Below are 14282 nucleotides of genomic sequence, written 5' to 3' on the forward strand. Positions count from 1 at the left end.
CACGCTGACTACAGCTCTCTGTTCAAGCACAGACCATTGCACTGCAACAAGGTCTCCGAATCCCTCACTCATGGCTGCCTGAATAATGCCTCCAAGCATGTTATTGCATCATGTACTGTGGATCTGGCAAAATCTCGGCATCATCACGAGAGGTGCTCCAATTGTGGTTGTCTTCTGCATGCCTGAGGTCTCCCTCGCAGATGCCACAGATGTTACTTGCTGTTCAACAATGCAAAACTGGGCAGTAGATTTCAGAATGTTACTCTGGAAGAAGACAAGACCCCTGTTCGCCCGTTCATGCTCAGAAAGTACCCTCAGTTTTATAGTTGACAATAATAAAGCATCTGGGCAGCACCTGTGGCCATGCAAGGCCTTTGCTCAGCAGAAGCCAGTCTGTCTTCAACCACCACCTCTGCCCTTTCCTTATCTAAGTCACTGAAACCATCCATCTGAACTGGTACCCACTTATTGTTGTGTCAGTGATGCAGAATGCCATGCTGAGGCTTTCATGTCCAGAGTGACCAATTGATGCTTCTTGGATTCAGGCATTTCTATGGAAATAGAAGCTGATTCACGATAAATGCATGCGCAGGGTTAGGAACATTTTTGTTGCACAAACAGTAGGTGCTATTTTTCGTGATGAGGTGCAATCATTGCTTAACTGTATCCATTAGCACAGTTAATTGTACAAATCAACTTGTGCTCATTTCGACCAAATTGCTCATCACCCAGCCCCTCTAAGAACTCTAATTCTATGATTCCCATCATCGCTTCTTGAAGCAGGTAAGAGCGTTTGTGCCACTAGTTATTGAGGTGCTGCTTCTTGTAGAATGCCACCTTCTGCAAGGAGAACAACAAGGTGCACTGAAGCAGTGGATACTATATCGTGAGTAGTTTAGGCTGCAGCCTGCTGTGTATAGCCTTATGCATAATTTAATACAATTTAAAGGATCTTGGCAGCTGAACTTCGAATAGTTGACCGAGTACATTTTATGTATGTATAAGGATAGGCAAGCATCAATCTATCTCAGCTTCACCCTTCTATTTTTCTTCTATTGGCCTGCTCTAATACTTCTCAACAATCTTCATTAGTTCCCTTTACTGTAGGTTACTGGATTAACTCAGGTTAACCATACAGTTTGTGAAGCTATTCAAGTAAACACCATGTATTCTGACACCCTTGGGATATTTACATTCAACCTTGCCACTAAACTTTGATTTTTTTCTTGAAGACACCTTGTTCCAGATATCATTCCAGGTGTGCCTGCCTGACTGCCTCTCAAGCCTGCGGTACCCTCAGTTTGGGAGGAGCTTGGCCCTTTGCCCTGAAAAGGCCTCTTCATCAGATCGCATTTCTGTCAGCTATAAGCAGCGTGGCTTCTTCAGCTGTGCAGGTTTTGCACTCTTCCCCTATTGTCACGTAAAATAATGAATCCACATCGAAACTGGCCACAATGCCCCATTTATACCAGTCAACTCGTGCTTCAGCACCATTACTGCAGGTGCATTCTGACTGCTTTTCAGTTCAGCATTATTTCTAATTTCACTGAAAGCACAAAGTAAACATGTTCTGGGGTGGGGGTGCTCTAACAATAGGGGGAAAAGGTTAATTCACGTTTAATTCATTCTGTATGTTGAGAGTAATTTCATTCTAGTAGTAACTGAGAGCTCGACAGCATCTATATATTGCAAAGCACACTCCACTCCTCACTGCATATAAAGTATTGAGACAGCAATATCTTGGCCCAGATAAAACTGGAGAGCAACTTTTGGTACAATATTGGAGTGAGTTCCCAGGACCTGCCAGTCAGAATGGAAAATCAAATACAGCTGATCTAGAGCGCTTCCAGGCCACTAATGGAGTCAAAACTAACAGTAAACATGCATTTAACAAGCTTTTGATATTAATAAATCTCCAACTTCTTCCAGTTCTGACGAAAGGTCATCGACCTGAAACGTTGACTGTTTCTCTCTCTCCACAGATGCTGCCTGACCGACTGAGCATTTCCAGCATTTTCTGTTTTTACTTCAGATTTCCAGCATCTGCAGTATTTTGCTTTGATATTGAAATATGTTTGAAGGGTGTGTACATTAATTTGTGAAGATCAATAGAGTGAGCCTTAGCTCAGTGTTGGAATTGCTGCCTGTCAGAAGGTCAAATGGGACATTTTGCTACGTTAAAGGTGCTATATAAATGCAATTTGTTATGGGTTTGAGCCCTACGCCAGACAGCCCTGGCGAGCGGAGACCAGAGTTCCAGCCTCTAAATACTGGGTTGACATCTAGTGGTGCACTCGCGTCCGGTAGGAGTGGAGTTGCGACCCCCATCACAATCTGATAAACCAATTAACCAGATATGAATATACATGGAGATGCTACACCCTGAGGTAAACTGTGGCTATGCACAGGACTTTGTAAACATCCTGGCTGCTGAGAAGCCAAATGGCAATACCTTGTATTGATAGTCTTCCCCTTCGAAATTGAACCTGAAGAACTTCCACATGTGATGCAGAAGTAGATATCTTTTAGGTCTATGGCTGCAAGCCCCTCTCCAGGACTTACAAAGAACGTACAGCACAAAAACAGGCCATTCGGCCCAACTGGTCCATGCCAGCGTTTATGCTCCACATGAGCCTCTTCCCATCTTATTTTATCTCACCCTATCACCATATCCTTCTATTCCTTTCTCCCTCATGTGTTTATCCAGCTTCCCCTTAAATGTATCTAGACTATTCGCCTCAACCACTCCCTGTGGTAGCAAGTTCCACATTCTCACCACTCTCCGGGTAAAGAAGTTTCTCCTGAATTCCCTATTGGATTTATTAGTGACTATCTTATATTGATGGCCCTGAGTTCTGGTCTTTCCCACAAGTAGAAACACCTTCTCTACTCAACCCCTTCGTAATTTTTAAGACCTCTATTAGGTCACCCCTTAGACTTCTCTTTTCTAGAGAAAAGAACCAACAGCCTGTTCAACATTTCCTGATAAGTAAACCCTCTCAGTTCTGGTATTGCCCGTGTGAATTTTTTTGCACTTCTCCAGTGCCTCTATATCCTTTTTATAATATGGAGACCAGAACTGTTCACATTACTCAAAGTGTGGTCTAACCAAGGTTCTATACAAGTTTAACGTAACTTCTCTGCTTTTCCATTCTATCCCTCTAGAAATGAACCACAGTGCCCTTTTTTTATGGCCTTATTAACCTGCGCCGCTACTTTTAGTGATTTGTATATTTGTACCCCTAGATCCCTTTGTTCCTCTACCCCATTTAGATTCTTATTTTCCAAGTAATATGTGGCCTCCTTAATCTTCCTACCAAAATGTACTACCTCACACTTATTCAAATTGAAATTAATTTGTCAATTACATGCCCATTCTGCAAGTCTATTAATGTCATCTTGCGTTTTGTCTTCCTCAGTAGAAACTATACCCTCCAATTTGGTGCCATCTGCACATTTTGAAATGTACTTCCAATTCCCGAGACCAAACCGTTTATGTAAATGGTGAACAACAGTGGTCCCAGCACCAATCCTTGTGGAACACCACTTCCAACCTTTTGTCAGTCTGAGTAGCTACACTTAATCCCTACTCTCTGTTGTCTGTTTTGTAGCCAGCTTGCTATCCATTCTTCTACTTGTCCCCTGACTCCATGTGCTCTGACCTTAGTCATGAGTCTAGTACGTGGTACCTTATTGAAGGCCTTTTGAAAATCCAAATATATTACAACTACTGCATTACCCTTCTCTCCTCTCTCTGTTACTTCTTTAAAGAATTCAATAAGGTTGGTCAAGCATGACCTTCCCCTTTGAAATCTGTGTTGACTATTCTTTATTATATTTTCAGTTTCTAGATGTTTTTCTATTGCATCTTTCAGTAAATATTCTTTCCTACCACCGATGTTAAGCTAACCGGTCTAATAGTTCCCTGGACTTGTTCTAGTTCCCCTTTTATATATAGAAATAACATTAATTCTCCGTCAGTCCTCTGGCACTATTCCCTTTTCTAATTAATTTTTATATAATGCTACCTCTGTTATATCTTCCCCAGTTTCTTTTAATATGCGCTGATCCCCTTTCTCTTTTTGGGAACTACACCGTATCTGAGCAGAAGCCTGTTTGGGGAGGAACTCATTAATTATACAAATGTATGATAGGATCCCGCAAATGATCCAACAGGACTACCTCACAAAGCCTCAGAGCCATGTTCATTAACAAAAGAGAATATCCCTCTCAGACAATCTCTAGGGCCCACACATCTAATGTACCTGTCCCCCGTTTCACCAGGAAGCACTACAGATGGTGCCCTTGCCAGAGTTCCTCCTGGGTGTGGAGTATCCAGAGAGTCACTACTGCAAGGCCTTAGGCACCCAAAAGCTAAGGGAAGAAATGCAACCAAAGTCTCTTGATGTGAGGCCACAATGGAGCAGCCTACCATTCTAGGGTATTGAGTCTTCAATGAGGGACAGTGGTGGACTGCGAAGAGGACTGTCGTCTAATTGTGGGGCCCTGTGATACACTAAACCTGCCGAGTAGGCCCCGTGACACGCCAGCCACCCCTGGAATAAGTGACTGAGACACTGTACAAGGGTTCGGTCTAATCAGTGACTGGGTCACTGTACAAAGGTACTTTAAAAGCCTGAATTGCATCAAGAGATCTGTAAACATCATTAAAACTGAATAAATGAGCTTTTTGAAGCCGCCCCCCCTCCCACTTTCACAGTTTATACAGAGACTTAGAATCATAATGCTGATATAAATTGCTGAGTCTCCATATTTTTCCTTTCGCATTCTGTGATGCTGCGACTATCCTGTGGGACATCAGTTTGGCTATAAGCAGTTTCTGACTATCCTGAACCGTTGCATCAAACAGGATTTCATTTGTTTTTATTCCTGATCTGAACCCAATTTATTTCTCCAGTCCAGAGGTTATCTGGAATAAAAACAGAAATGCTGGAAATACTCAGCAGGTCAGGCAGCGTCTGTGGCGAGTGAAACAGAGTTAACGTTTCAGGTCGATGACCTTTCATCATTGACCTGAAACATTAACTCTGTTTCTCTCTCCACAGATGCTGCCTGACCTGCTGAGTATTTCCAGCATTTTCTGTTTTTATTTCAGATTTCCAGCATCTGCAGTATTTTGCTTTTGTATTAGGGATTATCTGGGCCTGGACACAAAGTCTAGCGACATGGATAAGTTTGTAGTAAGTATCAGTAATACACAGCTGCTGGTTATAAAACCTTGAAAGTGGCAGAATCAATCCCTGAAATATTCTAATTACGATTGCACATTTAGGAAATCAAAAATGATCTCCCAAAGTGAACATTGTTTGATGCTACACTTGATAAATTTGTACCTAATACAGTACAGTGTACAAATCAACAGTAACAGGATAGAATACAAGGTTGGGTTGTTAAGTTCTACAATGTACATTTGAAAATATTAACTGACTCTGGTTCTCCACCCTGTCACTGCAGTACAGCAGAGCAGAAATACAATCAAGTCATTTGGGTGGCTGTTGGGCAGTGCATTCAGTGTGAACACTGGCCCTTCAGCTTTGGTATCTGGAACAAAATCCAACTTGGACTTGAGAAACATAGAAACTAGGAGCAGGAGTAGGCCATTCGGCCCTTCGAGCCTGCTCCACCATTCAACGAGGTCATGGCTGATCATCCAAACCCTAGCACCCGGTCCCTACACCGACAGCCATCCCACCCAAGCCCTATCCCCGTAACCCCACGTATTTAATCCCCCCTAACACTAAGGGCCAATTTTTTTTTTTTTTTTTTTTTTTTTTTTAAAAAGAAGAAGTGGCTAGTCTCTGGGACAATTCAAAAATGAACTTTGAGCAGCTCGATCTACTTCCAATTGAACAAACGTCCACAGCATCATGTACAATCAATAGGTCAATATAAATTCAAAGTGACTAAAAGCATTAAACGAGAAAAACTTATTACCGCTTTTCGGTAGTGTGACCTCTTCTACGTTGGGGACAGGGGAGGGTTCATCCATGTCCTTGGTCAGGTCCTCTTGGTCCTCCTCTCGATGTCCTCGCTTTGACTTGGCATATGGTGTGGCAGGACTGCGTCTTAAAACAAGGTGCAATGCGGTCATCCGCTCAAGAGTACAACATTCTAACTCTTTCTTTATTCTATTACTGAGCAGCTACATTCACTGAATGTGGAAAATGCTCCAGATACCAATACTGTCACTCCGTCAAGGTCCTTGTGTATTTTACACTCAATCAATCTTGTGCTGTAATGATGCAGAAGAGGATTTTTGCTACCAGAGGGCCCCAATCAAAATATGTAAATGCTGGAAACAGGTAAGGCAGCATTTCAATTTGTACCCAATGTCCAACAGCAGCTGAAATAAACCTGGCTCCAGGTTTGCGAATTGAAGAATTTTCTATCACTTTGCTGTGCTGCCAATTAGGCTACAGCTGGGCTGCTGGGAAGCGATGCTCGAGTTTCACTTCGGTTAACTATGGCCTACAAGCACCGAACAACAAGAAGAGCTCAATGACTCTGATCCCTCCAACAGAACCTGCACAATTTTCAGTGTCACAGATTCTTGTCAATTTTAGTTCCCAAAGGATGTGAACAACTACAGATAACAATGCTGAAAATATTAGAATTCCAGTTATGTCATGGACAGAAATATGGAGATGACAAAGACCCAAAGTACATAGGCTACACTTGTTCTTCAACCATATATTCAATTTCTTCTGGAAGTTGAAGCAACTCCCATAAAGACAGATGACCTATCTTGTTTTGAAGCTAATTTGGTTAGTGCTGAGGAAATCATGCTACATGTGCACATCAAATGTTGGCATAACATCTAAGATAGGGAGTTTCCTGCACTGACTTTGTATAAAGGCTCGCGCCATTGTGTTTTGATCCAAGCTAAATAGAAGCTGACTAACTGCCAAACCGCAATCCAAAAACCTATACTCCTGAATGATTGTCTGTGTGGGAGCATGGCATGTGGAGGATGCAGATCATTCAAAGAGTTGAAGAAGCACACACAAAGTAGGTAATCTACTTTTACTCCATTAACTATCCTCTAGACGCTACCAAACTACCACTAATTTAGAAGCCGTAACTCCAGCCGCCACGATGACCTGCCAAAGACATTATTCTGTACAGCAAACCTAGATAGTAATATTCAGTAAATGTGTATTACTCCATGTGGCAGCCTTGTAAATACCATCAACCAAAACCTGATTGAGGAATGGCCAGAAAGGAGCTATGGAATGGCTGGAATGACCTTTAACCTGTCCAGCAACCACTTCAACTGTGAGAGGCCGAAAGCAGTTGACAGGGGGATTTTGTGCTGAGTGAAGATAAGAGTGTGAATTTGGCCTGGGTTGAGCATGAGTATAGTGCTGAGATGGATGAATCTACAACTCCAAGGCAGGTAAATGAGAACATTTGTTGTAGAGTTAGTATGCGAGAGTAGCACCGCAATTAGTCATGTAGAAATGGACGAGGAGCTAGTTTAGTGATGTGTGTGGCATCGAGTGAAGTGAATCAACAAGTGAATCTACAAAGACTCCACGAGGAGTACACATGATGAGTGTCAGAGGGCCGAGCTCAAGGACCAGTTGGCTACGCTCGACAACACACCTTGTTCCAGAAGGTGGTCTTCAATAGACTGAGAGGGATACTGAAGTAGAGCTTGAATCTGACTGCCTGCAGGGGGAGCAGAAAGAGCTGGAACAAAACCCCGTGGGCCTGGACCTTAACACAGTTCTTGACACCTATGAAAAGGACAAGGGACAGGGGTGGGAAACCAAGAGGTTACCCATAGGGAAAAGAGACACACCAACCATGAAAACTGGTATCTATTAATGGTGTGGTAGGGCATTCCAGAATTGGGGATCAGACAGCCAGAGTTGCAGCTGTATCAGGGAGGCCTGAATTATGTATGCCGCCAAAGTGCCACTGAAAGGACATAACAAAGGAATGGGTGGAAAAACATCGAGAAAGGGAAAGTAAACAGCGACATAAGAGCCAATGACAGAGTATAAAGTGAGATGGTGGTAATTCAGGGAGCGTTTGAGGAATTAGGTTACAGATTAAAGGGCACGACCATCAGGGTAGTAATCTCAAGATTACTGCTGGCATCATGTGTTGGATGAGTTGGTGTAGAAGGAAGAGTTTCACGCCTTGGTCAATGGGACTGTTCTGGGACAGGGGAGATGTAAAATGTAGTTTATCTAAACTGGCTTGGTACCCATGTCCTTGCAGAGAGGGTAAATAGGGCAATGGGGGAAGATTGGAACAAGAGAGGTAGGGGTAGCGGTAAACAAACAGACTGAACAGAAAATAAAATTAATGACAACATAGCAGAAAAATCAAGTAAGGAAAGGAATGTCTGAGAGACAGGTTTAAATCTTCATATAAACAAGGGGCATCAGGAATGAAGTGCTGGAGTTAGAGGGATTCCTAACTGGTGAGAATACGGATATTATTGTCATCTAAGAAACATGGCTGTCAGCAGAGGATGGTCCAAGAGCTGGAATTGAGAGGGTATGAAATACATCATAAGGTTACACCTACAAAGAGAGTTTGGGCGAGTTGCTCTATTGAGAAAGAATATTATAGGAACTAGAGAAAGGGAGGGAAGAGCAGCAGAAGAGATAAGGAATGAGATTGCAGCTACAGAAAGGGAGGGGATAGCATTAGATGGGATAAGGAATTATATTGCAGTTACTTTGCTTTTGGAAAGGACTTTGTCAACTTAGGGAAAACTCTGCCTTTCAGAGGGCCAGAGCAACTGCATAATAGATGCGAGTTATTTACTGTATTTACAGTCACTATTTGCCTGCCTGTTTCCATGCTACAAAATTGAGAAAGACTCAGTGCAGTCAAGCATCCACATAATATTCATTAGACACTCAGTTAAAAGATTTTGAAGGAAACTGATAATATTGGACTCCGTTATTTTGTTTTGAAACATTTACGTATTGGCTAAATCAAATAATGCGCTGCCGGACACGTGCTGTATTCCTTTGTTTGTGTAATTATATTCCTTGCAAATAAATCTGGCATTAGTTTTAGCCAGAACCATCTGACCATATGTTGTTTTAGATGCTGGAAACCATGAGTCGACAGTGCTCAGCAGAAACCTACTGCAATTCTTTGAACGGTTAACTAACAATGAACAAGGGTAATCCACCCATTCCAGTTTTTGGATTTTCAAAGGGCATGCAGCAAAGCTCTTCCTGCACAGTGGCAGAAAATGTTAAAGGTTTAATGGAGGAGATGATAAATTTTCCAGATTGAATCAGAATTGGCTCAACAAGAACCATCATCTAGCTAGAAAAAATAAACACTGCATTGAGGATGTATGAACAGTACAGGGGGATTGAGAGTAGAGTGATATTAACAGTAGAGGGGGATTGAGAGTACAGTGATATTAACAGTAGAGGGGAGAGTACAGTGATATTAACAGTACAGGGGGATTGAGAGTACAGTGATATTAACTGTAGAGGGGGATTGAGAGTACAGTGATATTAACAGTAGAGGGGGATTGAGAGTACAGTGATATTAACAGTAGAGGGGGATTGAGAGTACAGTGATATTAACAGTAGAGGGGGATTGAGAGTACAGTGATATTAACAGTACAGGGGGATTGAGAGTACAGTGATATTAACAGTAGAGGGGGATTGAGAGTACAGTGATATTAACTGTACAGGGGGATTGAGAGTACAGTGATATTAACAGTAGAGGGGGATTGAGAGTACAGTGATATTAACTGTACAGGGGGATTGAGAGTACAGTGATATTAACTGTACAGGGGGATTGAGAGTACAGTGATATTAACTGTACAGGGGGATTGAGAGTACAGTGATATTAACAGTACAGGGGGATTGAGAGTACAGTGATATTAACTGTACAGGGGGATTGAGAGTACAGTGATATTAACTCTACAGGGGGATTGAGAGTACAGTGATATTAACAGTACAGGGGGATTGAGAGTACAGTGATATTAACTGTACAGGGGGATTGAGAGTACAGTGATATTAACAGTAGAGGGGGATTGAGAGTACAGTGATATTAACAGTACAGGGGGATTGAGAGTACAGTGATATTAACTGTACAGGGGGATTGCGAGTACAGGGGGATTGAGAGTACAGTGATATTAACAGTACAGGGGGATTGAGAGTACAGTGATATTAACGGTACAGGGGGATTGAGAGTACAGTGATATTAACTGTACAGGGGGATTGAGAGTACAGTGATATTAACTGTACAGGGGGATTGAGAGTACAGTGATATTAACAGTACAGGGGGATTGAAAGTACAGTGATATTAACAGTAGAGGGGGATTGAGAGTACAGTGATATTAACAGTAGAGGGGGATTGAGAGTACAGTGATATTAACAGTAGAGGGGGATTGAGAGTACAGTGATATTAACAGTAGAGGGGGATTGAGAGTACAGTGATATTAACTGTACAGGGGGATTGAGAGTACAGTGATATTAACTGTACAGGGGGAGAGAGTACAGTGATATTAACAGTACAGGGGGAGAGTACAGTGATATTAACAGTACAGGGGGATTGAGAGTACAGTGATATTAACGGTACAGGGGGATTGAGAGTACAGTGATATTAACAGTACGGGGGATTGAGAGTACAGTGATATTAACTGTACAGGGGGATTGAGAGTACAGTGATATTAACAGTACAGGGGGATTGAGAGTACAGTGATATTAACGGTACAGGGGGATTGAGAGTACAGTGATATTAACTGTACAGGGGGATTGAGAGTACAGTGATATTAACGGTACAGGGGGATTGAGAGTACAGTGATATTAACAGTACAGGGAGATTGAGAGTACAGTGATATTAACAGTACGGGGGATTGAGAGTACAGTGATATTAACAGTACAGGGGGATTGAGAGTACAGTGATATTAACAGCACAGGGGGATTGAGAGTACAGTGATATTAACAGTACAGGGGGATTGAGGGTACAGTGATATTAACAGTACAGGGGGATTGAGAGTACAGTGATATTAACAGTACAGGGGGATTGAGAGTACAGTGATATTAACAGTACAGGGGGATTGAGAGTACAGTGATATTAACAGCACAGGGGGATTGAGAGTACAGTGATATTAACAGTACAGGGGGATTGAGGGTACAGTGATATTAACTGTACAGGGGGATTGAGAGTACAGTGATATTAACAGTACAGGGGGATTGAGAGTACAGTGATATTAACTGTACAGGGGGATTGAGAGTACAGTGATATTAACTGTACAAGGGGATTGAGAGTACAGTGATATTAACAGTACAGGGGGATTGAGGGTACAGTGATATTAACAGTACAGGGGGATTGAGGGTACAGTGATATTAACTGTACAGGGGGATTGAGAGTACAGTGATATTAACAGTACAGGGGGATTGAGAGTACAGTGATATTAACAGCACAGGGGGATTGAGAGTACAGTGATATTAACAGCACAGGGGGATTGAGGGTACAGTGATATTAACAGTACAGGGGGATTGAGGGTACAGTGATATTAACTGTACAGGGGGATTGAGAGTACAGTGATATTAACAGTACAGGGGGATTGAGAGTACAGTGATATTAACAGTACAGGGGGATTGAGAGTACAGTGATATTAACTGTACAGGGGGATTGAGAGTACAGTGATATTAACAGTACAGGGAGATTGAGAGTACACTGATATTAACTGTACAGGGAGATTGAGAGTACAGTGATATTAACTGTACAGGGGGATTGAGAGTACAGGGGGATTGAGAGTACAGTGATATTAACAGTAGAGGGGGATTGAGAGTACAGTGATATTAACAGTACAGGGGGATTGAGAGTACAGTGATATTAACTGTACGGGGATTGAGAGTACAGTGATATTAACTGTACAGGGGGATTGAGAGTACAGTGATATTAACAGTACAGGGGGATTGAGAGTACAGTGATATTAACTGTACAGGGGGATTGAGAGTACAGTGATATTAACTGTACAGGGGGATTGAGAGTACAGTGATATTAACTGTACAGGGGGATTGAGAGTACTGTGATATTAACTGTACAGGGGGATTGAGGGTATATTGTAAATAACCATTGCTTAAGCACTAATCCCTGAGGAGCTTGCCTTCCTCCATTCTCAAGAAGCTCGATCGAACCAATTTCTGATCCACTCCAGAAACCCCTCCCTGTACCTATATGGCACTATGTCAAAACCTTTGCTAAAATGTAAGTATTTAACATCCACTGGGTTCCTCAAATCCACTTTATCTCTTCAAATGAAATGTATTCGATTTGTCCTACCTAATCTCTTTCCCATAGAGCCATGTGGACTCCCTATTTCATTGTTCCGTCCTTCAGGATGCCCTGTAATTTTTTAACTACTAATCATCAGGCCCACTGGCATGTACTTTCCAGGTTATCTTTATGTCCCTTTGTAATATATTGGTGTTACAGCTGCCCTTCTGCAATGCTTGGGTACTACTGTTGTTTCCAATGAATCCTTAACCATTTCCATAAGTACTCTTGCGTGCAGTCCACCTAGGTTGAGTGCCTTGTCCTCTTTTAGTGTTCTCAGCCTATCCACCTCTGTATTGGGAAGGTAACCCATAGTTTCCTTGATGAACATGGAGGAAAATAAATTATTAAAAGTATTAGCCATCCTTTGGTCACTCATTCTCATGGCACCCTTGGAATCTATCGACATCATCAGAAGTGTTGCCTCTGGCGTGCACCCTTATAAATTGACAGCATCGCACAAGCAAAGTGTATGTCACATTAGCACCTGACTCGTTCAAATATCATGTATTCATAAAAATAGATTAAATGGCAACAACATTGGAAACGAACCTACTAATGAGCAAGTGGGAAGCAGGTAATGAACACAACAATCAAGAACCAGCAGTCAACAGCTACCAGAAACACAACTATCAAGGACAAGGGGAACAAATGAAATCTAATTGGTCGTCATCTTGTTTCTCAGTATCCCAAGGATCACAATATAAATATATAAGGTTTGGAATATAACAAACACACAAAAAATTAAACTCACAAAAAAAATCTTTAAACTTACCCATAAAATTACCCATGTCCTGTTGGAAAACTGTCCAATAAGTTTTGCCTCCACAGGCCTAGCCCCTCTCAGGAGCTTTGCACCTTTTCGAGCATTTGCTTTTTGTTCAGCTTGCCTTCCCTCCCAATGATTTTTGGGGTTGCATGCATGTGTGGCAATGATATGTTTCCATTGTTTAATGTTTAGATATGTTGTAATGCATTAGAAATGGTCAGAGCAGTTTCTTTTATTTATGCGCATCTGAAATAAACAACTCAAAAGCAATAATGTAAGAGCAGCAAAGTCTGCAACGACTATTCAGGTTTGGAGCAAGGATAAGTGTCCTGAATTTAAACGTTTATTTTGGTAATACCTTTTCGTTGCACTAACTACTACAGCAGTTAGTCTCAGAAAAGAAGAAAAAAATCTAAATTAATCTTCTCAAACTTTATATTTCTTCATCTTCACCATAAAAACTCAGATGGAGGAGTCTGCCCATCTGATATTATAGGTAAGGATAGGCTTTATAGTTTTTATATTATCTGTGACTTTTGGCTTCCTGAGAAAGTGACTATTTTCTGAAAGTGACAGTTTGTTCTTCTGATATTATAGCTGTCAGTGTTGGCCTGGCCTCCATGAAATTATCTGTACGGCTGAATAAAGCAATTGTTTTAAACAGAGAGAGGAAGGGCAACAGAGAGAGCGTGAGAGAGAGAGAGAGAGAGAGAGGAAGGGCAACAGAGAGAGCGTGAGAGAGAGAGAGAGGAAGGGCAACAGAGAGAGCGTGAGAGAGGGAGAGAGAGAGAGAGAGAGAGAGAGAGGGGAAGGGCAACAGAGAGAGCGTGAGAGTGGGAGAGAGAGAGAGGAAGGGCAACAGAGAGAGCGTGAGAGAGAGAGAGAGAGAGGAAGGGCAACAGAGAGAGCGTGAGAGAGAGAGAGAGAGAGAGGAAGGGCAACAGGGAGAGCGAGAGAGAGAGAGAGAGAGAGGAGGGCAACAGAGAGAGCGGAGAGAGAGAGAGAGAGAGGAAGGGCAACAGAGAGAGCGTGAGAGAGAGAGAGAGGAAGGGCAACAGAGAGAGCGTGTGAGAGAGAGAGAGAGAGAGAGAGAGAGAGAGAGGAAGGGCAACAGAGAGAGCGTGAGAGAGAGAGAGAGAGAGAGGAAGGGCAACTGAGAGAGCGTGAGAGAGAGAGAGAGAGAGAGAGAGAGAGAGAGAGAGGAAGGGCAACA

The 14282-nt window shown here is 42.3% G+C and overlaps 1 protein-coding gene across 1 annotated transcript in view; it reads right to left on the minus strand.

The window, feature by feature from the left end:
* The window catches only part of LOC147096963 (SWI/SNF complex subunit SMARCC2-like), a 166174-nt gene that overhangs the window by 8582 nt on the left and 143310 nt on the right, over positions 1-14282 (minus strand). Inside the window, exon 10 of the mRNA XM_085972519.1 lies at positions 5956-6086. Coding sequence (XP_085828645.1) covers positions 5956-6086 — 131 coding nt within the window. The remainder of the gene's footprint in view (positions 1-5955; positions 6087-14282) is intronic.

This window comes from Somniosus microcephalus, chromosome 33 (assembly GCF_052327205.1).
Source record: "Somniosus microcephalus isolate GS21.2 chromosome 33, FLI_Smic_1.0, whole genome shotgun sequence".
Lineage (NCBI taxonomy): Eukaryota > Metazoa > Chordata > Chondrichthyes > Squaliformes > Somniosidae > Somniosus > Somniosus microcephalus.